General features: G+C 37.5%; 1 protein-coding gene across 4 annotated transcripts in view; it reads left to right on the top strand.

Annotated features, from left to right (window-relative positions):
- Window positions 1–25,563, top strand: part of AEBP2 (AE binding protein 2) — an 87,196-nt gene that overhangs the window by 7,734 nt on the left and 53,899 nt on the right. For all 4 annotated transcript variants that reach the window (XM_072765890.1, XM_072765891.1, XM_025995141.2 and 1 more), the window contains exon 2: window positions 17,102–17,309. In XM_072765890.1, coding sequence (XP_072621991.1) covers window positions 17,102–17,309 — 208 coding nt within the window. The remainder of the gene's footprint in view (window positions 1–17,101; window positions 17,310–25,563) is intronic.

The following is a 25,563-nucleotide window of genomic DNA, read 5'->3' as shown; positions in this document are numbered from 1 at the left end:
TAGTACTGGTAATGGACTTGCAGTGATTTACTCACATGTCGAGTTCATTTTTATGACTGTTAGCATGCATTTGTGCAAATCACGGTTATGTTGGTCTTGGAACTAAATGGACAATTTTGGGCATCAGAGGAGATCAGAGGGATGTATGGATGTTTAAAAAAATCACATTTTGAGCATTTACTCTGATGCTTAATTTGGTGTTCTTTCTACTGATAAGAAAGAAATGTGATGATGCCTCCTCAGTTTTTATTTTTATTTTTTAAAGTAGGCTCCATGCCCAATGTGGGGCTTGAACCCACTACCGTGAGATGAAGAGTCGCATGCTCTACAGACTGAGCCAGCCACGTGCCCTCAGATACTTCGTTTTTAATGACAAGACTAAAAAAGATGGTTCCGTTGTTTTCTAGTTTTTCTGTAAAGTGTTTGTGACACAGTACATTACATTAAAATAAAAACTGGCAAATATTGTAGTCAGTGGTTAAAATTTTGGTGGGTTTTAGAGTTAGAGTGGATTTTAGAGTTAGGTGAGTGATGAGAAATTTTTAGAAAGTCTAAATGAAGCATAGGAAAGAGCCTACCATATTCAGGAGACTTCTTTCTAGGTCAGAGGATTCACATTGGAACTGGGAAATAAGAATGGCTAAAGTGGGATTTCTTATGCCAACACAAATGAAGGCATTTTGTCAGTGTGGATTTGTGAATCAGATTCTTTTGCTGCTCCCCAACTTCTGTCTTTTTAACTCCTAATCACATTCAGGTTTTATCAAACATTTTCACGGGCTAACTATTCCTGATTCTTTGTTGAGGCACATTGCTAGCACTCCCAAGTTTTTTGTTGCCCCTGTTACAGTTTGAGTATTTACTGTTTCTCTTTCCTGCTAGAATATATGCTCCTTGAGAATAGGAATCCTGTCTCTTTTGATCATTGTTCTATCCAGAACACCTGGCACAGTGCTTGATACTTATTTTAGGGATTCTTTTTTCTTTTAACATTTTATTTTTCAGTAATCTCTACACCCAGTGTGGGTTTCAGATTTACAACCCCAAGATCAAGATTGCATTCTCTACCTACAGAGCCAACCATGCATCCCTTAGGTATTCTTAAATGCATTTTGGATGAATGATGAATCTCCTGTGTTATAGGAAAACGTGGCAAAGGTAGAGAGGAAATTATGGGAGCTGCGAGACCAATTAGGAAATGGTAGGAATAGTACAGGTGTGAAATGAAGAGACTTGAGCTGGGGTAGAAGTTGGGGAAAAAGTCATGCTTAGGAAACTAAATCAAAGGAAAGAAAAACTAATTTCCTGAGTAGCTTATAAGAAAAATATTGTGTTATTATTTTTGAGTAAAGTGTTTTTTTTCTTGAGGATTTCATTGGAACAATAGCTTGCTTATTTTTCCAGACACATCCATCACTGAAATAACTCAAGGAAAAGTTGGGTAGTGAAGGAGCATGAACCTTAACTTAGGAGTTATAATTTACTTCTCAAAAGTTGCTTCCTTACCTGTAAAATAAGATATTTTAGTATTGTGATTAAATTAGATAGAATATGTAAAGGGCCTAGGGTTGTATTTATTTATTTAAAAATATATTTGTTTATTTATTTATTTGACAGAGATAGAGTCAGAGAGCACAAATAGGGGGAATGGCAGAGGAAGAGGGAGAAGCATGCTTCCTGCTGAGCAGCGAGCCCAGTGTTGGGCTGGATCCTGAACCCTTGAGATATGACCTGAGCTGAAGGCAGACGCTTAACCTGCTAAGCCTCCCAGGCTCCCCCCAGGGCTATCTTTAATTCATAGAGTCATTTATGCTTCCATTCTCATGCATATAGATGTGGAAAGAAAACTTGGGTGAGAATGAATGATATTGTAGTACTGGCTTTACTGGAGAAGGCTTGCAAATCATTTTATTTCTCTGAACTTCAGATTAGTTTTTTTTTTTTCTTAAAAGTGAGAATTTAAATGATATAATTTGGAGCTCAAATGTGATGATTCTGAAGTAGACTTGGCAAATGCTCTCTATTTTATCCTTTCGATTTTATCCTTTCGACCAACCCAGAGTATTGCAAGCATGGCTTTCTAATAGCCAGGATCTCAAACATAGTTTAGATAGGTTCTTCTGCTTTCAAAAATCACCATAATTTATGGTATTGTATTAAAATACCCGTTTGTGTTTGTTTTTTCTAGGCTATAACATTTGTAAGGATTAAAATCTGGTTTTATTTATTTATTTATTTATTTATTTATTTATTTATTTATTTAAATATTTTATTTATTTATTCATGAGAGGCAGAGAGGTAGAGACACAGGCAGAGGGAGAAGCAGGCTCCATGCAGGGAGCCCAATGCGGACTCGATCCGACTCGATCCTGGGTCTCCAGGATCACGCCCTGGGCCAAAGGTGGCACCAAACTGCTGAGCCACCTGGGCTGCCCTCCATTTATTTTTTATACTTGCATTGCTTACCAGCTGTATGCGCCTATTGCACTGCCTGTGTTCAGAATTCAATAATTTGTTGAATTCAGCTGAATGTGGATGTACCTGATACATATTTCTTCTTTCTCACTATCATGACTGTATGAAACAAGGAGAACCATTCTGTGCCTCATACATTCCCTCAATTCTTCTTTTTTTTTTTTTTTTTTTCGTGTATTTACTCATTTAAGTAATCTCTATACCCAGTGTGGGGCTCAGACTCACAACCTCCAGGATCAAGAGTCTTGTGTTCTTGTAACAGAGCCACTGGGTACCCCTTCCCCCAGTTCTTTTTAACAGCATAGTTAGAAACAGTATTTGAAAAAAGTTGTGGTTTTTGAGTAATGTAAAAAGCAGACATCCCCAACTAATATTTTGTTTCCGAACAAAGAAATAAATTTACATACTATTTTAGGTGAAAACTATTGTGTGTGCTTTGCTTATGAATCTGAGACTCATGAGCTTATTGGAAGGATTTTATGAAGTTCAATTCATTGCATCCTCACAAACAACTGATGAAGCGAGGAAAGCAAGCTGGCATTAGAAGTTACCCAGAGTTGCATAGCTCCTTGAGAATGTAGGCAGTCCTGGCGGATGTGCTTTAAGCTCTTATGCTGCCTGTATGACTCTTGTAACCAGCCTTGACTAGGGGAGTTTAATTAAAATAGTATTAAGTCAGTGGCTAGTTTAAATTTCAGCCTCTCTTACAAAGAATAACTTAGGAGCTTGAATTCGTTTACATTTCTGGGCCTGATTTTCATTGGTAATTATAATATAGCCTAGATTCCTTTGAAGGCTATGAAGTATAAAAGTTGATTTTTAAGTGTTGTAGTTACTCAGTCTTCCAGGGAATAGAGTCTTTAGTAGCATTTTCTTTCTTTTTTTTTCTTTTAAATATTTTTTTATTCATGAGAGAGACATAGAGAGAGGCAGAGACATAGGCAGAGGGAGAAGCAGGCTCCATGCAGGGAGCCCGCTGTGGGTCTCTATCCCAGGACTCCAGGATCACACCCTGAGCCAAAGGCAGATGCTCCATCGCTGAGCCACCCAGGCGTCCCTACTATTTTATTTCTAAATTATAAAATTTTTGTCATTACTTTTTATAAGTATTTGTCAAAGTACCAAGAATGGATGAGTCAGCAGTAGATTTTTTAGTGCTTTACATTTATGTTGACAGTCATTTGAACATGTCTTTTGAGGTGTTGAGTCCTTAGGCATTTTTGCCAGAAATGTGTGTATGAAATCATCTGATAAAATCATTTTTATGCTTTTACACCAACTTAAAAAAACAAATGTGATTGCTTCTGTATAAAATGAGTGTTATTTTTCATAGCAGATTTTTTTTACATACTGTCTTGGCATATAGGCATTTTCCTGGAAATCTTTTTGAAGGTAAAAGATTAAAAAAAAGGTAAAAGCTAACTCCTTATATAATGTAATTACATTGAAATAGAATGTTTTTAGTATTACAGTCTTTTTGAACATAATTGCTTGCTGAGCTGGTCTTAAACTGCGAGAAAAATGTGGGTGGAGTAATCTTAAAGAGCAATAGACTAGAAATGAGAAGCAAATTTCAAATGATGTGCATGTAAGAATGCAGCCTACTTGTTTTCCATAGGCTATATTTCATCATTGTTGCATAAAGTCCCTTTTGACCAATTTAGTGAATGCTGCTGGGTCTTGGGGAAAAAATCTTTTGTTTTTATTCAGAGAAATAATTGTAGGGATGGAAAGTAGTCTTTTTCTTGATTAGAAAAACCCATTTTAGCTTTTTAAATTACAGTGATAATAGCTTGTAATTACAGTAACAATAGTAATAATAATATCTTGGTTTTGGCTAATGATTTTTAGTGTGCCTCCAATTAATTTTTATGATTATTTCAGTATGACAAAGCCATATATTTTACTTGCCTTAAAAATGCTACTTAAATTTGTCACTAAAAGTATGTGAGCATTTACTGTGTGCAAGGCACTATACTGCTTAGGTTTAGGAGTTTACTCTAAATGAGAGGCTTATAGGTGATTCATAGTACAATCAATCAGATCAGAAGGAAACAGAATTCTTTCTACCTTAGGTGAGTAGGGAAGGCCTTAAGAATATGTGACTTGAGATATATAATGCATGTAATCAAACAAGCACTTTGGGCAGCCCGGGTGGCTCTGCAGTTTAGTGCCGCCTTCAGCCTGGGGCGTGATCCTGGAGACCAGGGATCGTGTCCCACGTCAGGCTCCCTGCGTGGAGCCTGCTTCTCCCTCTGCCTGTGTCTCTGCCCCTCTCTCTCTCTCTCTCTCTCTCTCTCTGTCTCTCATGAATAAATAAAATCTTAAAAAAAAAGTAAAATAAGGACTTTTACTTTTTTTTCTTTTTTACTTGTTTTTTCTAATTGCTTCTGAGTTTAAAGACCTAAAGCCTGCAATACCATAGCAGTTTGGAAGGCAAAACCAGGTGGCCTTACTGAAATCTGATGTGATCTAAATTCTTTAATCCCATTTAAAATCATTTTCATTTAAAATCAGTTTCATCATTTACTATTTGTTCTTGATAAAGAAAAGCCAAAGTCTCTGCCCCTTTATCCCTAGACAAATGAATATTTGGAGTTGGATTTTATGTTGACATTGTAGGCTCGTGTCTGTTTTAGTGGCTTAAGTTCTAAATTTGGGACAAGTTCTACTTGAGGATAGTGTTGCTTTCTATGACCTTGAATTAATTTTTTTATAAAGCTAATTGGCTTGTAGGAATTTTTTTTTTTTTTTTAAAGAAAGAGGAGGGGCAGAGGGAAGGGGAGAGGGAGAATCTTAAGCTCCATATCCAGCATGGAACCAGATGCCAAGCTTGATCTCACAAGCCTTAGATTGTAACCTGAGCTGAAATCAAGAGTGGGACACTTAACTGAGCCACCCAGGCACCCCAGGAAACTTGTTAGCAAAACTACCTATCTGCCTAAAAACACTTGATCTTAGCCAAAAGGCTGAGAAGTGATTCTGTCTGCCTAAATTAATCAAATTATATCTGAATGTTAAATATCTTTTGTGTTATGAATGTTATAGATGTACAAAAGCAAAGAAACAACTTTTTGTATGTATACACCAAGTGAACCTGTCAGTTACTTGTGATACAGGCTGTATTTCAGTATTTCTCAAATCTGATTTGCTCAAATATTTCCTTTGTATAAATGTGGCTGCTGAGTTGTTTGGCATTTGTGTTTTGTATTTGTGTGACTTTGGGCAAGTCATATAATTTCTATATTTCAGTCTCTTTTATCTGTTAAGATGAGGGTACTGATAGTACCTACCTCATGTGGTTGTTGTAAACATTAAATGAGTTAATACATGTCAAGCATGCTTTCAGTTACTATGGCTGCATGACAACCAACTCCAACATTAATGGTTTTAAACAATTATTTTGCTTACAGATCTAAGATCTGAGCAGGGCTGGGTAGGAGTAGGTCATTCTTGCTCCATTTAGTGTCAGTTTAGAACTACAAGTGAACAGTTTAGAAAAGGTTAGGGACTCTCATCACCAGAAAACTCCCTTAACCACTCAGGTCTGTCACATGCATGGTGCCTGGACTATGAAAACTGATACAGCTAAGACTCCCTGGCATCTTTCTCTAGCTCTGTGTACTTTTCACAAGATCTTTTCTGCATGGTAGCTAGGGAAGTTTCTGAAGCTGTGGTAGTTCTGGTTTTTCCTTGGTAGTTCTGGTCTCTCAAGGAGTGTGTCCCAAAGTTAGGTTGAAGCTGTGCTATTGCCTTTTATGACCTCGTCTTGTAAATCTAGCAGTATCACTTTTGCAGTAGTTTCAGGCTTGTTGAGATTCCAGGGGATAGTAATAATGACCCTCCAGCACCTTGATGCCCTCTTGTAAGAAAAAGATGTGGGACAGTGTATATGGTGTAGCTATTTTTGGAAATACATTCAGTAAGTGTTAGCTGTTATGGTAAAAAATAGGAGCTGAGGTTTAGAGTACCTTACTTTTGTGATGCAAATTTTGTTAAGTTACATGATACTTTTATTTTTTTCCTTGAGAGAAAGCCATAAAATATAACAGGTAGGCAGTTTATAATTTTCTTGAAGTGCCTGTTTCTTTTAACTGGTTTAGTTTTGGCTTTCAGTCCCATTGTCAATGTCTAAAATAAGGAGCAGGGCACAAAATTATAGACCAGTCCAACAAATGGAGGTGAGGAACGGTAAAGTTTCACTCTTTTTTTTTTTTTTTTTTTTTTAGTTTCACTCTTAAAGTTGTATATTATCCATATGATATCAGGTATACAGCTTCACACTTTTCAAGAATACAGGCTTGTCTGAAATGCTTGGCACTCTTTTTTTTTTTTTTTTTTTTTAAGTTTCTTTATGATAGTCACAGAGAGAGAGAGAGAGAGAGAGAGGCAGACACAGGCAGAGGGAGAAGCAGGCTCCACGCACCGGGAGCCCGATGTGGGATTCGATCCCGGGTCTCCAGGATCATGCCCTGGGCCAAAGGCAGGCGCTAAACCGCTGCGCCACCCAGGGATCCCCCTTGGCACTCTTTTGAGTTTTAGCCTTATTATAATTTTGATTATAAGTATGGTAGAGACATAGAGTAATCATTCTAGTAGTGAGTGTCAATTTCAGGGATAAGAATATCACCTGTTAACCAAATAACAACTTATCTGTTTTGTGATTAGATTAGGAATCCCTGATGTGCAGGTATAATGTTTACCTACAATTTGATAAATACTTTGAAACTAAGTGCAGTATACTTATTTCTCTGAAAAGCTATTATCAGTTACAGAGTTAATAAGCTAAGTGTATAATGCTTGCTCTGACCCTGTTAAATGTAACATAAATGAGTAGAATTTTTGTTTGCTTTTGTCTCATACCACTTTCTTCAGTACATGTGGAGGACCATGTTCCATTCTTTAAAAATAAGAATTACAGAATATTTGTTTTATAGTAAGCCAGATAGAAGCTTATGAACCTAAGACTTTATAAAGATGATATGGTTTTCATTGAAGGAAAAAAATAAAACATCTTGGATTCTTCAGAGATTAAGGAGGTTCTTTTGTGGAACCTCAATCAGTAACTTCCAAATCCTGAAGGAAGTGGTTAGATCATCCTTTTTCCTACTATATTCTTTTCATTTTTAAGATTTTATTTTTGAGTAATCTCTGCACTCAAGGTGGAGCTTGAATTTGCATCTTCAGGTCAAGGGTTGCACGATCCATGCAGGCACGAACCAGTCAGGCGCCCCTTCCAACTACATTGTTTTTTTTTTTTTTTTTTAAGATTTTATTTATTTATTCACGAGAGACACAGAGAGAGGAAGAGAGAGAAGCAGGCTTCATGCAGGGAGTCCGATGCAGGACTTGATCTTGGGACTCCAGGATCGCATGCTGGGCGGAAGGCAGGTCCTCAACTACTGAGCCACCCATGCGTCCCCCAACTACATCTTTAAGTTTATGGCACTTTTTATCCTTTCTGTCACTTACTTCATAATACAGCTCCATGTTTTCTAACTTTTTTTTGGTTTGTTTCTAACTTTTTAATGTAAAACTACTCTCCATTTCACAGCTAGTAGTTTAACAATTTTGAGGTCTGTTCTTGAGAAAATAAAGAATCTAAAAACATTTTTCATTTTTTTCCCCAAATGAATTTTTGTGCAGAACCCCAGTCCCTAAGACATATTAAAATGATATTTTATTAGTACTTACTTTTTATAAGTTCAAAAATTTTACATTAATTTATAAATTGAATCAGAACAGTAAAACTTTTAAGTGAATTTAAATTTGAAGTAGGGGGCAGCCCGGATGGCCCAGCGGTTTAGCGCCGCTTTCAGCCCAGGGCCTGATCCTGGAGACTTGGGATCAAGTCCCACGCCGGGCTCCTTGCATGGAGCCTGCTTCTCCCTCTGCCTGTTTCTCTCCCTCTCTCTCTCTCTCTCTGTCTCTCATGAATAAATAAACACAATCTTTAAAAAAAAGAATAAATTTGAAGTAGGATTTGTGAACAAGTTTGTTTTTTTTTTTTCCTTCTCTAAAAATTTCAGTTATTTGAGAAAGAGAAGAGCACAAGTCGGGGGATGGGGCATAGGGAGAGGGTGAAGCAGACTCCCTGCTGAGCAAGAAGCCCAATGCCAGACTCAGTCCTGGGACCCTGCGATCATGACCTGAGCCAAAGGCAGATGCTCAACCGACTGAGCCACTCAGGCGCCCAGTTTATGTCAGTTTTAGTATTCAAACAAAATTTCCTTGTTCTATTTTGGCAGCTTAGTCTTGAAAATTTGACTTGCAGATATGGGCACCTTGTTTTTCAGTCTTCATAGACTACATTTTGTTCTCCTGATTGAGAGCTATGAAAGAGGATTACTAGTGTGGAAATTTGTTTGAAAAATACCAATGATACTTAAAGATCTTAATTGTGTTTATATCACAAATGCACAAGTCACGAGAACCTCAAATTTAAGCAGTAAAACTTTTTTTTTTTTTTAAGATTTTATTTATTTAATCATAGGAGACACAGAGAAGCAGAGAAAAATTGGCAGAAGGAGAAGTAGGCTCCCTGCAGGGAGCTTGATGTGAAACTTGATCCCTGAACCCTGGGATCATGACCTGAACCAAAGGCAGACGCTCAACCACTGAACCACCCAGGTGCCCTCTTAGTATTGTTTTATGTTAGCCCTATAATTTGTTATCAGCGCCCTAGGAGAGGAGAGCATGTAGCAAGTAACTGCAAGTCTTGAAAGGTGTTTAATTGGGTAAAGCATAAGGGAGGGTGTGTTTTGCAGATCTAATTTTATTTATTTATTTATTTATTTATTTATTCATTCATTCATTCATTTATTTATTTAAAAAATATTTTATTTATTCATGAGAGACATGGAGAGAGAGAGAGAGAGAGAGGCAGAAACACAGGCAGAGGGAGAAGCGGACTCCATGTAGGGAGCCCGATGTCGGACTCGATCCTGGGACTCTGTGGGATCATGCCCTGAGCCAAAGGCAGACACTCATCCGCTGAGCCACTCAGGCATCCCTTGCAGATCTAACATGTGGAGGCTAAATCAGATTCTGCAACTTTGCTAATCAGTGACATAGGAAATTCTGATATTTAAAATTTTTTGAGGGATGCCTGGGTGGCTCGGTGGTTAAGTGCCTGCTTTTGGCTCAGGGCGTGATCCTGGAGTCCCACATCAGGCTCCCTGTGTGGGACCTGCTTCCCCCTCTGCCTGTGTCTCTGCCTCTTTCTCTGTGTCTCTCAAGAATAAATACATAAAATTAAAAAAAAATTTCTTAAAAAAATAAAATTTTGTGAGTGACAAGAGTATAAATTAAACTTGAATTCAGATTATATACACATATATCTTCAGGCCCCTATTCTCAGTGCTCATTTACAGTTAGACATTTTGGGCACCTGGATGGCTCAGCAATTGAGCATCTGCCTTCAGCTCAGGGCGTGATCCCGCGGTCCCGGGACTGAGTCCCACATTGGGCTCCCTGCATGGAGCCTGCTTCTCCCTCTGCCTCTGTCTCTGCCTCCCTCTCTGTGTGTCTCTCATGAATGAATAAATAAAATCTTAAAAAAAAAAATAAAGTTAGACATTTCAGTAACCTAGAAATTAGGAGGGAGAAGAAAAGTATCCATAGCTACCAAGGAAAATCCACAGTACAAATGAATTTCCTTGTAAGTAACTAAAAAGAAGATTCCTGATAAGGCTTCTGTTCATTGGACCTCAGATTCAATGTCAAATTCAGCAATACATTTCAAATAAAATAAAAATGTTCCAGCTCAGAAACATACTCTTTCCAATCTGTTTTATTTTTTATTTTTATTTTTAAAGTATTTTGTTTGTTTATTCATGAGAGGCAGAGACAGACAGAGGGAGAAGCAGGCTCCATGCTGCGGGGGGGTGGGGTAGGGGGCCTGGGATCACGACCTGAGCCAAAGGCAGATGCTCAACCACCAAGCCACCCAGGCATCCTACATTTTGCTTTTAAAAACTCATTTGCTTCCTTAAATATTGAATATAACTTAGATCTCAGTAAAGCTGTTAAGTTTATGTGAGTTGTATTTATCACTATTCTAGGAATGGAAATTAAGACCAAGAACTTTAGAAGTATTAATTTACAAATAAGCCAATTATATGTAACACTATTTTCTGTCTTTTTTTTTTTTTTTTAAGTAGGCTCCAGTGCCCATGATCCTGAGATTAAGGGTCACATGCTTGGTACACCTGAGCCAGCCAGGCACCTCTAAACAGGATTTTTCTTAATGTAGAATAACATTTCCAGTTAAAAAAAATTGAAAAGTGATGTTTTATATTTAATGTCTTTAAAAATTTTTTTTTTTAAAGATTTTATTTATTTTTTCATGAGAGACACACACACAGAGAGAGAGAGAGAGAGAGAGAGGCAGGCAGAGTCACAGGCAGAGGGAGAAGCAGGCTCCATGCAGGGAGCCCTATGTGGGACTCGATCCCGGGTCTTCAGGATCACACCCTGGGCCGAAGGCGGCGCTGAACCCCTGAGCCACCCGGGCTGCCCTAATGTCATTAATACCTGTCTTAACAGCTAGTTTTCCATTTCTACTTCTGCAGTCTGTTGCAATGAATTGTTTGGTTGAACCATGTGAAGACTATCTGGCCTCATACAGATACTTAGTTGGAAAAAGGAGTGTTTTATTTTTTTTTTAAGTTTTCATTTATTTATTCATGAGAGAGAGAGAAAGGCAGAGACATAGGCCGAGGGAGAAGTAGGCTTCACGCAGGGAGCCGCATGTGGGACTCGATCCTGGGACCCCGGGATCATTCCCTGAGCTGACGGCAGATGCTCAACTGCTGAGCCACGCAGGCGTTCCAGAAAAAGGAGTATTTTAATAGCCTTTTTAGGTTAATTGTGTAACTATTTGATAATAATACTCAAACTTGACAAAGAATAGTTTTTTTAATAGTGTTTGCAATGTGGAATCTAAACCGTATCAGTCAACTTTTCTTATTCTGTTACATGAAGATCATGGTCTTGTCCTCTATGATGATAATACAGCATCCATGGATTGCTTCCTCTTTTCCTGTATCTTGTCATTTAGCAAGCTGCTCTTTACTTTTCAGTGTTGGCAACCCTGTCGGCTCTTGTCACATCCACCACACAGATGTTTTGCTTGACAGTAATCTGAGTTCTCAAAGAAAGGTTCTGTTCTTATATGTATGAGTGAGTTGGCCCTTGAATTCTTAAGAGGAAGTCATTTTCATAAAATCTATGTACTTTAGATGTTGGGGTAGAAAAGTCTGGTATGTCAGGTAGTTTCTTAACAAGAGGAAAATGACCCATGGAAAAGAGGGAAAATGGAATGTTATGTTGAAAGTGTCTCCTGTACTCTCCTAAATCTTGCATTTGAATTTCTAACAACATGTATTTTTTTTTAAATTTAAGAATTTTCTGTTGTCACTGGGAGCATGCGTGTTTTGTGTGTGTGCTTTTAGTCTATCATTTTGCGATATGAGATACTTCTTAGATAGTCTAATCAGTCTTACTTGGGTAATAAAAGATCTTTTTAGAGTCTTGCTACTAACATCATTGTAGCAGTAGTATCAACAAGTAGGTGTTTTTTTCAAAAATAAAGTATCTCAGGTCCTACTCCCTACCCCAAATCTCCCAAATCAGTATCTGTACTTAGTAAGATTCCAGGTGATTCATATAACATTGAGAAGTACTGCTTACATTATGGTAGTTATCCGAATAGTAAGAGTGCTTTTTCTGGCTTCTGTTTTTGTCCATATACTAGGCTGCTTTTGTTCACATTTTACAGAATCAATAGGTGTTCACTGGGAAGACCTAATTGAGTAAAAAATTTTAACACGTATGATCCTAGGAATATTACAGGATCAAGTGGAATGTCCCTTTCTAGTTCAGATCATCTTGTTATCTTCCTGTTATAGGAAGAAGGAGGAGGGCACTGCTTTCTTACGAGATCTATAGCTAGCTCAGTGTCCTGTCAAAATAAAAATTAGCTACAACTTGTCTTCCTGTGCTCTTCTGCATCAGAACTGTTGTCTTTTGTCTTTATCAGTCTTAGGAATGGAAGGAACCATGGATTACAAATGTGTCTGGGGCCAGAGGGAGCCTGGGGATGTAGGATTTGGGCACTTTTTAGAAGTTGGAGGAACCTAAGAGGGTCTATATGTGACAGGGCTCCAGTTGGCCCTGCTAGGGAATGGGAGGCTCTTTGGATACACACATCTGCAAAGGTCTCTTGAGTCTTCTAGGTCATACTGAGATACTTTATTTTTTTAAAAGAAGCCTTAGTCTTCTTTCACCATATTTGCAGTTTAGTTGCCAATGATTGACAATTCATGTTCTTAATATCAGCATTATGCTATCTTTTTATGAGGATCTGTATTTACCTGAAGTACTGTTTCAAGTGTGCTTATTAGTGTTTATGGATATTTGGACTTAACAAGGTTCCCCTTCTGTGGTAAAATTAATAAGCAAAAGTACATTAAGCATTGTGTATAACAATTGCTAGTTTATTTTTTATTTTTTTAAAGATTTTATTTATTTATTCATGAGAGAGAGGGAGAGGCAGAGACACAGGCAGAGGGAGAAGCAGGCTCCATGGAGGGAGCCCGACGTGGGACTCGATCTCGGGTCTCCAGGATCAGGCCCTGGGCTGAAGGCGATGCTAAACTGCTGAGCCACCCGGGCTGCCCCCAATTGCTAGTTTATATACAATTGTGTATATTGCTAGTTGGATCTATTACAAGTAGAAGTCTCTTGACCTTTACTTTGTCTAAGGAGAAAATTAGTTTCATTTTCAACTAATTTTGGACTTACTACCTGTAGCAATACAGGTATCCTATTAAAAATTAAATGAAAGATGTATATAGTGAAAGTTTCTCTCCTACTGACCCTCTGTTCCCTCATCCAAAAAAACATGGACAGTGTTTTGTGTATCTTTCAAAAGAAGTTTTTTCTTTAGACGATAGTTGCGTCTATATTGTCTCTCTCCCTGATCTAGGTATGGAAATTGGAGCATTACTACCCTGCATTTGTGTGTGTATATGTTTTTATTTTTTATTTTTTATACTTTGCTGTACCTTAGAGATTGTATCACAATAGGTCATTGAGATTTCTCTCTTTTCCTGAGATCTGGGGACCCTGGGATCATGCCCCAAGCCGAAAGCAAACGCTCAACCACTGAGCCACCCAGGCATCCCCTAAGATTGTTTATAATTTGAATGTGGTTGGTTGTTCACTTAAAACTTAAAATTTTATTTGCCTTTAGAGTTAATTGGTATGGTTTACAAAAGTATGAGATTTATAGCTAAAATGTTTAAATTTTTAAAATATATGAAACAAGGGATAAGGAAAATAGATAACCAACCATTTCATGGTTAAGGGCCTCATGAAATTTGGAATTTCTAAGGCTCAAATGAAAATATGCATTTCAGTATAGAAAAACTGCCATACTCACAATTTATTCCTGCCAAAATAAATATGAATAAATATTCAGTGATTCAAGAGCTGATTTGCATTTGAGAGTTCAATGGAAATTACAAAAGAAAAAAAAATGTCTACATCCAGTGTAGGGCTTGAAGTAACAACCCTGAGATCAAGAATTTCATGCCCAGGCAGGCTCAGCGGTTTAGTGCTGCCTTCAGCCTGGGGTGTGATCCTTGAGACCTGGGTGGAGTCCCACGTCGGGCTCTCTGCATGGAGCCTGCTTCTCCCTTTGCCTGTGTCTCTGCCTCTCTTTGTCTCTCTCTGTCTCTCATGAATAAATAGAATCTTTAAGAAAAAAAAAAAAAAAGGAATTTGGGCAGCCCTGGTGGCACAGCGGTTTAGAGCCGCCTGCAGCCCAGGGTGTGATCCTGGAGACCCGGGATCGAGTCCCACGTCAGGCTTCCTGCCTGAAGCCTGCTTCTGCCTCTGCCTGTGTTTCTGTCTCTCTTTCTCTCTCTGAATAAATAAATAAATCTTTTTTTTTTTTTTAAAGGAATTTCATGCTCTACTGAATGAGCCAACCAGGTGTCCCAAGTTTACAAAGTTTTATTTTATTTTATTTTTTACTTTTGAAAGATTTATTTATTCATCAGAGACATAGGCAGAGGGAGAGAGGCAGGCTTCCCAAAGGGAGCCTGATATGGGACTCAATCCCAGGACCCCAGGATCATGACCTGAGCCAAAAGCAGATGCTCAACCACTGAGTCACCCAGTTGCCCCAAAGTTTTAGAGTTTTTTTTTTTTTTTAAGATTTTATTTATTCATGAGAGACATGGTGGGTGGGGGGGCGGTGGGGAGAGACACAGGCAGAGGGAGAAGCAGGCTCCATGCAGGGAGCCTGACGTGGGACTCGATCCTGGGTCTCCAGGATCAGGCCCTGGGCAAAGGCAGGTGCTAAACTGCTGAGCCACCTGGGCTGCCCTAAGTTTTAGAGTTTAAATTAATTAATTAATTAATTAATTAATTAATTTATTTTTTAAAGAAGGATGATTTTTTTAAATTTCTATTTATTTATTTATTTATGATAGTCATCACAGAGAGAGAGGCAGAGACACAGGCAGAGGGAGAAGCAGGCTCCATGCACCGGGAGCCCGACGTGGGATTCAATCCCGGGTCTCCAGGATCGCGCCCTGGGCCAAAGGCAGGCGCCAAACCACTGCGCCACCCAGGGATCCCTATTTATTTATTTTTAAGATTTTATTTATTTATTCATGAGAGACACAGAGAGGCAGAGACACAGGCAGAGGGAGAAGCAGGCTTCATGCAGGGAGCCCGACGTGGGACTCAATCCTGGGTCTCCAGGATCATGCCCTGGGCTGAAGGCGGTGCTAACCCACTGAGTCACCCGGGCTGCCCCACAGAGTTTAAATTTAGAACTTACATATTGTCTGGTAGCCAGATAAACTTATGTGTGAATATTCTTTAAAGGAAAATCTTAGACATTTTTTATGTCTAAAATATCATATGAAAACATTTTTGCTAGTTTTTTAAAATATGTGCTTTGGATGTTAGAACTCAAATCATTATTAAGCATACTTAATAAGTGGGGGAGGGAAAAACAAAACACTTAATAAGTTAAAAACTTTTTTAAAAGATTTTATTTGTCAGAGAGCATGAGAGAGCACAAACAGGAGGAGTGGCAGAGGGAGAGGGAGAAGCAGACTCCCCGTGGAGCAGAAAACCCAATGTGGAGCTCGATCCAAGAAACTTGGGATCATGACCTGAGCCCAAAGCAAATGCTTAACTGACTGAGCCACCCAGACACCCCAATAAGTTAAAATTTATTTTGGCTTTTACGTATGAGCAAATAAGGTTGTGGTTATAGGTAAATGTTCTTATTTTTAGAAGGTATATGCTGAAATAATTGTGGTTGAAGTATCATGTTTGCAATTTGCAGATAATGGAGAAAAACAAATTACAACAAATAGGACAAAATGTAAATTGTTAAGCTTTCTGTAATAAAAGCTTGGGAGTAGGGAAGCATATTTCTTAAAAGTTAATGCAGTTTTCAAAAATTACTTAAATTGTAAACAGATACATTGCTTTTGATGGATTTAGCCTGCAAACATTCTTGTTGTTGACTGTTGACCCCTCCGTGGTTGAAGCTACTTCCCTGTAATTTCTGTATTGGGAAGATACTGAAAATAATTTTTTTAATGAATTATTTTTGATTTAAAAAAATTAGGATGACCTGAGCTAAGTTGGACACTTAACCAATTGAGCCAACCAGACACCTCTAAAGATTTTATTTTTAAGTAATCTCTACACTCAGTGTGGGGCTGGAACCTACAACCCGGAGGTCAAGTCACATACTCTACTAACTGAGCCAGCAAGGTGCCCCTAAGTGAATTACTTTGAAAAGGAAAAGTGTGTTACATTTTACTAAGATTTGAAATTTTGAGCATTCAGAATTACTTCTATTTCTACTAATATATAATTTTCTTAATAAAAGGATAACTAATGTGTAATACTTTAGTAAATAAAAAAAATAAAAAGAATTGATTGATTGGCTTTTCAGACCTCTTTTGTGGATTGTGAGTTTAAAAATGTTGAGGGCCAGAAAAAGATGTTTTATTTGGACTTCGCAAAATCAGGAAAACTTTATTGTACTGTTTTGTCTGTTCTGTTTTTTTATTTAGAAGGGAAAATACACAATTTCCCAAACTTACTTGAGGTAGAAAGAGGTAGGATAAGACAAGAAGTTGTAGCCTCGGATTAGTGAATAGAAGAAAATATTTGGATTAACAAGTGATTTATACTGTAAAGGTACTCTTGATTCTGAATTATTTATAGCTGGAAACTGTTACTCTGTTGGTTTATTGTGCTGCTTAGAACTATGGAAGGGATGAAATGTGTTGAGCTGCGTGTATGTGTTTGTGTTTGGTTTGTTTTCTGTAGATTGTTGCATTGGGGAGTTCATGTCTGCCAAAGTTGCTTAAATTATCTCTTCCCTGTTTTGAGGCTTTTCCCTTGATTTGCACTTTATTGCCAACAATCATCTCAAAACCATGTTGTTTTCTAATAGAAAATATGGTCAGTATGCTTTATATGGAGCATAATGTCAAGTAGTAATCTTAATTGAGTATTTATAAGATCATATTCATGTTAGTGAATTTCTAGGAATAACACAGCCTTTTTTCTTCTTTTGTAGCATAAGCAGTACTATAATGGATGTAGACAGCACAATTTCCAGTGGGCGTTCAACTCCAGCAATGATGAATGGACAAGGAAGCACTACTTCTTCAAGCAAAAATATTGCCTATAATTGTTGTTGGGACCAGTGCCAGGCTTGCTTCAACTCTAGCCCAGACCTGGCCGATCACATCCGTTCCATACATGTAGATGGTCAGCGAGGAGGGGTTGGTTTTGTCATTTCTTTTTTTCACTCCCTGTTTTCATTAGTTTTATTAATTTATTCATGCTAGTTAGGCTTTCTTTCTCAAAGTAATTTGGGATTGTTTTTACACAGGCTCTATTTTTTATAAAGCTTTTGTATTTATTTCCCACATACTTGATGGAATCAAATAGAACATATTGTGTGTTGGATTTTAATTTGCTTTTAGAAGAAATTAGACTTCCTAAAATATAGTGGGAATATAATAAATGAATTCAGCCTATTCCAAGTTTGTGATGTTTTGACTAGAGGACAGCTAGGATTTCTCTTGTTAGAGTAGTCTTAAATTATCCCTGATGGTGAAATTAACTGGAGAGATTGTTGGTACCAGGATTAATATATACAGTTCTGTGAAATGACAGTTTGTACTCATTATTTGTGAAAGTGAATTGATCACCTTTTCCCAGGTCTTAACAGAGCTGGCTTAGACAGAAAGTTATGATTAGTGAGTATTGACCTATATCCTTTTGGGAATACATTTAAATGTGTCAGTTTATATAATTTTTATTGGATAGTGAATTAAGAGCTGAGTAGATTAGGTGAGTCAGTGTAATGGATCAAAGTATTATAAGGTTATAATTTTTTTCGACTTCACTAGGTTTGTCTTGAATAGTTACCACGTTAGTGCATTTTCCAGAAATTAACGTCACATTGTAAGTACACATAATTCTTAGGCCACATATTTCCTATCAGCCTGCCACCACTATTGAGATAAACTGATACTAAAATGGTTAAGATCATTATGGTTTAAGTGAGTGGGTAACTATTTCCAAGGTTGCATTGATATTTAGGTTGCATTATTGATCTTCTTTAAAAAAAACAAAACAAAACGCAGCCATATAAGCACCTCTAATATTTTAACTAGTGTTATTTGCGCATTGAAATTTCTTTTAAGAAAACTTTGCCATTGTCACAATATGTTGTAATGTGTCAGCAATCTTTTGATTACTTAAATTTGGTAAGATTTGACTTACTGGATTTGATTTTGACGACAGATGGTATATTAATGAACTTTGCCCATCATATGTTATTTTTACCTCCTAACCCAGCCCTGCTCAATGGTTAGGTTACTTTTGTAATAGTCTTTTCCCTTACCACATGTATCAGATTTTGTGTGAAAACCAAGTCGGTTTCCTAGTTATCACAGAGTTGCCTTTTGTGAGGCAGTGCTTGATGTCACTTGGTATGTATCACTAAGATAGCCTTTTGAGCCATGGCATGATGCTTTTTTAGCCACTTGATTTAGCTGTATATAGGGTCATGAACTATATAGATTATTGGGCATCTCTGGTAGGCGTTAGAGAATTTCATATTTCTAAGCGTTGGATCCTACATGTTGAGGAGTACACAGCCTTATGAGAATGTTTTCAGCCCTTTAAGGATCTGTAGAAAAAAATGGAGGTGCAGACTGAATGTATCCTGTAATCACTGCTGCTATGTTTACCTTATAGATATCAAAGAGCTAGGCATGAAGTCTTGGTATTTTTATAATAAGTATAAACTTGCTGAAATGAACCTGTCCCCCTCATGTCATTTCTTGCTTTATACTTATTCATAAAATTATTTTATTATGAATAGTAAGATTGTCTAGCTAATTTTTTTTTTTTTTTAATTTTTATTTATTTATGATAGTCACAGAGAGAGAGAGAGAGAGACAGAGACACAGGCAGAGGGAGAAGCAGGCTCCATGCACCGGGAGCCCGACGTGGGATTCGATCCCGGGTCTCCAGGATCGCGCCCTGGGCCAAAGGCAGGCGCCAAACCGCTGCGCCACCCAGGGATCCCTGTCTAGCTAATTTTAAGATTAATGCTGTTTTGACCACAGAAAGAAGGCCTGATCTTTGAATGACATTAGTTGCTGAACTACAAATGTTAAAGAATCAGAGGAGTGGAGAAAATACATTCAGATTTTTTTTTTTTACATACCAGTCATTGGTATATAGACTAAGCTTTCAGAACGAAAGTATGAATGAAACTCTGAAAACTATACACGGCTATGTAACAGGAAATCTTGATCTGGTTTTGTGCTTAAAATAGAGTGGGTGTTGTTTGGACATTTTTTTTTAATGGCCTCTTTAAAGAAAATTTAAAAAAAATTGTAAATGTTTTTAAGTGTACAGTTCAGTGGCATTAAGTACATTCACATTGTCGTACAACTATCATCTGTGTCCATCTCTAGAATTTTTTCAATATCTCAAAACTGAAATCTACCCATTCAACAATAACTTCCTAATTCTCCCGAGCACCTAGTAACCACTATTCTACTTTCTGTTTTCGTAACTTTGACTGTTGTAGATATCTCATATATGTGGAAAACAGCTAATTTCAAGACAGTTTTTTTAAGATTTGTTTTATCTCTTCTTCTTCTTAAGATTTCTTCTTATTACTTCTACCCCAAGTGTTAAACTGTCCTGATGGAACAGAAAGAAATGAGGAAAATATTGGTACCTCTAGAGGATTTTATGCTTCTTAAAGCATATTATTAAAAGATGACAGTTTTATTGGAGCAGTAAGTTAGTAAGATCTAAATACTATATTAATTCCTGTTCTTGTTCTCATCCCACTATGAAAGTCACTGTGGGAAAACAAAACCATCATGTAACAGCTTAGAAAACTTCTTTCCCCCTCTTTAAGCTTTTTATGTTGCCATGTCACATGGACTATAATTACATTTAGAGGCTGAAATTGGATACGTTAGCTTTTTCTGACCTTTTTATGTATTAAAACGGGTAGAATCTTCTATTTCAAAAGTTAAACTAACCATTTAAATACCAATTGTGAATGTAACTTTTACTTTTTTAAAGATTTATTTGAGGGGGGAGGGGCACAGGAAGAGGAAGAGAGTCTCAAGCTGACTCCGTGCTGAGCACAGAGCCTGATGAGGGCCTTGATCTCACCACCCTGAGATCATGACCTGAGCCAAAACCAGGAGTCAGACACTTTTAACCGACTATGCCACCCAGGTACCCCTGAATGTACTTTTTTAAAGAAGACTCCTGAAAGTGTTTTCTACTATTTAAAAATATAAGGAGAAAGAAGCAAAAAAAATTTTTTTAACCTTTTTTGTTAGGTATAGTAGAATTGTGTTCTTGGGTCCATACTTGCATGCATGACTGGATTTCAAAACCTAGGCTGAGCTATTTTACTAATCAAATCTCAAATCCCCGTGTCCTCTTAATTTACACTGAAGACTTGGTAGGCAGGAAACTTCGTCTTGTAGGATTTCAGTGGTTCAGTAACAATCCGTTAGTGTTCTTTCTGTTTTAACTATTTCTCACTTTAAAAACAGTTGTCGGAAAAAAATGTGTTTCTTGATGCAGGAATTATTTTGCACATGTCATTTTATTAAGTTCATTTTTATATATATTCTTTGGTGTTTGAGGGCAGAGGGCCCAAGGAAGATTTGGGGAGAGGGCTGATATTCAAAGACTTGAATAAAGTCACTTACTTTTATATGCCATATAAAATGACATTTGTAGACACTCAGGGTTAAATTGGAAAGTTACTAGAAAGTGAAATCAATCTTAGGAGGTCACACTGAGGCTGTTTTGTTTTGTTTTTTAAGATTTTATTCATCTCTTAGCATGAGTGGGGTGAGGAGTAGAGGCAGAAGCAGACTCCCAGCTGAGCAGGGAATCTGATACAGGGCTTGGTCCCAGGACTCCAGGATTATGACCTGAGCCAAAGGCAGACACTTAACTCACTGAGCCACCCAGGTGCCCCTCACATTGAGTTTTGATTGCCTATCTGGTATCTCCTGAACACAACATGAAATTGGCCATATATTTTGTAATAAAGGAGAAATGCTTAATTCATGTAATTTGAGTGTTCTATTAAATATTTTTGTTCTCTGTTTTAGTAAATATGCTTTAACAGAAAATTGAAAATACTCAGTGTGACTCAGAATAGTAGGATACAGAATTATAACTGTCATTTTAGGTCTTAGAAGAGCAAACTGATTTGAGACCAAATAAATTACATATTAAAATGTTTTGTTCAAACATTTTGTAAAAGAGTGAGATGGTTTTTTTTCTAAGAAATATTAAAGCTTAAGGGATCATCCAACACCTTCTTGAATTTAGATGGTGTATCTCTTGCTTTATATAAAATCTTTTTGTATGATTTTAATTCATACAAAAATTCTTTGGTAAAACCAGCCCCTTTCCCCATGCCTACTTGTAAATTATGTTGCCTACTAGCTCTACTTAGAATATACTTGGTGATTTTAATTTACCTTACTACTAACTGAATTTTCCTTATGCATACTTAGATTTTGTCAAGTTTGCAGTAGATTTTACAATTTACTTAAAATTTTGTTGGATTCATTTGTATACTTCCAAGAGTGAGATGTTAGTAACTAGATAGGGAGACTTACACTGGCCTTGGTTCCCAGGGTTGTATCAGTCTTTTTCATTTGGGGCATTTTGGAGGACTTCCCTTAAAGTAAAATTGACCTTTTCTGACAGTAATGAGAAAGGTTTTCTATAGGGCTTCTCGATTGAAAGCCCAAACTTCCTTGTACATTGAAATTTAGACCGCTACATCTTTATAAGTTAGACTGTTACACATTTAAAGATTCTTTTAATAACTACATCTTCTCTCCTCTCTCTTTTCTTTAAGACGGGCAGAAAAATTTGGTGGCAGTTAATTTTGAGAAGGGACCTCCAATTATTAACATAAACCCAATTTTTCTGTTAAATAGTCCTACTGAGAGAATATATTATCTTGCATTTCATCATATTTTGGAGTTAGCAAATGTGTGCGCACAGTGTTTGATGAAAAAGGAAATAAAGGCTTAGATAAGTATCTTCCATGATTACATCACTGCAAAGTGTGAAAGCTCTGGGTTAGAGTTCAGATCATTTACTTTCGTGCTATTTCTATACATTTTTTTTAAAGATTTTATTTATTTATGAGAGAGCACATAAGCAGGAGGAGGAGGGAGGATGGAGAGGGAAAGTGAGAATCTCTCAAATAGATTCTGCACAGAGCCCGACCCCCAGACTCGATCTCAGCACCTTGAGGTCATGAACAGACACTTAACTGACTAAGCCACCCAGGCACCCCTAATTTTGTTACCTCTAATTACAAACCTAATATAAATCTATCATGAGAGGGTACACTTGAACCTCTGTGCCTCAGCATTCTGATTAGTATTGCTAAAGCTTAATTCATTTTAAGATAATATAGAGGAATGACGGGTTTTATTTTATTTTTTAATATTTATTCATGAGTGACACAGAGGCAGAGACACAGGCAGAGGGAGAAGCAGGCTCCTTGCAGGGAGCTGGATGTGGGAGTCGAGCTCAGAACTCTGGGATCACGCCCTGGCCGAAGGCAGTGCTAAACTGCTGAGCTACACAGACGTCCCGACAGATTTTATTCTTGAATAATTCCTTTCACATTTGGGTTGGATTCCAGTGGTGTTTGGTCAGTTTTCAGGGTTAATTTTTATAATGAGACAGTTTCTAAAAATTGGGTATGAAAACAATTTTTCACATATTGTGCCTCTAAAAACTCTCGTTTGAAGATGATCCTTTTGCCAGAGTTTGAACTCTTTTTTTATCAAAGTGTCTTTTTTAACATAGATTAGGAAATGAAATTCAGCTTTTAAACAGTTTTGTGGTTTTTGTGGATCCTTGGTTGGAGTTCTGGTGCCTCTTTTGTCCTTGTGCCAGGTTAGTGCTTCCTCTTCCCCTGCCCTTGCCCTTGGGAATTATTTTCCAAATATTTCACTCCATTATAGCTGAACATAGTTAGCTTCAGTCTCTTTACACTTACTTCATTTCCTATAAATTTCATTAGGTTGAAAGTTACGGTTTTTCTTTGAACCTGAAGGTGTTGCTCTAATAGTGTTACTAGACATTATTCCATCTAGAGTCTAGACCGTACCTACTCATAGTGAAGGCTATTATATCCAGTGAAATTACAGTGTGCCATTATCTCCATATTCATATTTATTCCTAGGAAAAAAATTAAAAGTCCGAAATTGTTGTTTTCTCTCAAATACAATGGTTGGCTAATGTTAGGTAGGGGCAGTGTCTGAGTATTTACCTTAATTGTTTCTTTGAGAATAATTCAGCACAGATGTTATTTAAGAGTTAAGAGACAGCAGAACTCTTCACTGTTATAGAAATTATTACATGAATGACGTTAATTTTGTTTCCAGTTACTTTTTAAGGCTTTTTTTTTTTTTAATGTGGTATGGCTTGTTGAGGAAATTTTAAATCAACCTCTGATTCCCGAGAATTGAATGTTTAAGACTCAGAGTCTAGTAGTCTTTTTTTTTTTTTTAAAGATTTATTTATTTATTCATGATAGAGAGAGAGAGAGAGAGAGAGAGAGAGAGAGGCAGAGACACAGGAGGAGGGAGAAGCAGGCTCCATGCCGGGATCCCGCTCCCATCCCTGGACTCCAGGAATGCGCCCTGGGCCAAAGGCAGGCGCTAAACCGCTGAGCCACCTGGGGATCCCAGAGTCTAGTAGTCTTGAGTCAGGAAATAGATAGCACTAATGATTTGATTCTTTTATTTTTATTTTTTTTTATTTATGATAGTCACACACACAGAGAGAGAGAGAGAGAGAGAGGCAGAGACACAGGCAGAGGGAGAAGCAGGCTCCATGCACCGGGAGCCCGACATGGGATTCGATCCCGGGTCTCCAGGATCGCGCCCTGGGCCAAAGGCAGGCGCCAAACCGCTGCGCCACCCAGGGATCCCAGCACTAATCATTTGTATGTGATTTTTAAACATTACTGAACTAATTTCCACAACATAACATGAGTAGTTTTAAGAACTTTCTTTCTTTTTCTTTTCTTTTCTTTTCTTTTCTTTTCTTTTCTTTTCTTTTCTTTTCTTTTCTTTTCTTTTCTTTCTTTTCTTTTTTTTTCTTTTCTTTCTTTTCTTTTCTCTTTTCTTTTTTCTTTTCTTTCTCTCTCTCTCTCTTTCTTTCTTTCTTTCTTTCTTTCTTTCTTCTTTTTGTCTTTCTTTCTTTGCATTTATTTTTAAAAATAGCTTTTAATTCTGGTAACTTGAAGAATCGTATTGTAAACATACATTAGTCTCAGGGATTTGAAGTGTGAAGGAGGAAAGGTTATGATTTCTGTATCTGCTTACTAAAAGAAATGAGCTAGTCTGTACAAAAATCAGGATATGTGATAACTCTAGTCGTGTCAAACAGCAATAACAGTATTGCCTTGTTAGACCTGATATAAAATGGTTTTAGTTATCACTAAAAACTCAGTTATTTTTAAGATAGCTGATTTTTCTAGACTTTAAAAAAAAAAGTTTATTTTTAAAAGATTTTTTTTCTTTTTCCTTTTTTCTTTTAAAGATTTTATTTATTCATGAGAGACAGAGAGAGAGAGAGGCAGAGACACACACAGGCAGAGGGAGAAGCAGGCCCCATGCAGGGAGCCTGACGTGGCACTCAATCCCAAGTCCTCAGGATCCTGCGCTGGGCTGAAGGCAGCGCTAAATCGCTAAGCCACCCAGGCAGCCCCCCCCCCCCCATATATATATATATTTTTTTAAAGATTTTATTTATTTATTTGAGAAACAGAGAGGCAGAGACACAGGCAGAGGGAGAAGCAGGCTCCATGCAGGGAGCCTGATGTGGGACTCGATCCCGGGACTCCAGGATCATGCCCTGGGCTGAAGGCGGCGCTAAACCCCTGAGCCACCCAGGCTGCTGCCCTCGATTTTTTTTTTTTTTCCTTAAGATTTTATTTATTTACTCATGAGAGACACAGAGAGGCAGAGACATAGGCAGAGGGAGAAGCAGGCTCCCCCTGGGGAGCCCAATGCGGGACTCAATCCCTGGACTCTGGGATCATGCCCTGAGCTGAAGGCAGATGCTTCGTCACTGAACTACCCCGGCACTCCTCTCTCCCCCTCCAAAAAAAAAAGTGTATTTTAAACTCTTTAATGATTGTTTTCAGTTCTGTGTCCAAGTTCATTCTATTAGATGTGTAGTCTTCAAAATGTGGCTCTATTTATAATTGCTCTTAGAAAAGAGCAGAGCCTATTAATGATTCTTTGAAGATTATGATTACAATGGATTCATACTTTTACTGATGTTGGGGTACAGTTTTCAGTGTTCAGTTTGATGGAAATATAATGTTAGAAAATTGGTATTTTATTAGTAAGAAGATGATAAAGATTAGATTGTTAGTTAGATTAGTACTTTCTAATCCCAATCATACTCAATTATGTGAATCCA

This window comes from Vulpes vulpes, chromosome 8, assembly GCF_048418805.1.
Source record: "Vulpes vulpes isolate BD-2025 chromosome 8, VulVul3, whole genome shotgun sequence".
NCBI classification, from domain to species: Eukaryota; Metazoa; Chordata; class Mammalia; order Carnivora; family Canidae; genus Vulpes; species Vulpes vulpes.
This window is presented reverse-complemented; position numbering and strand designations above follow the sequence as displayed.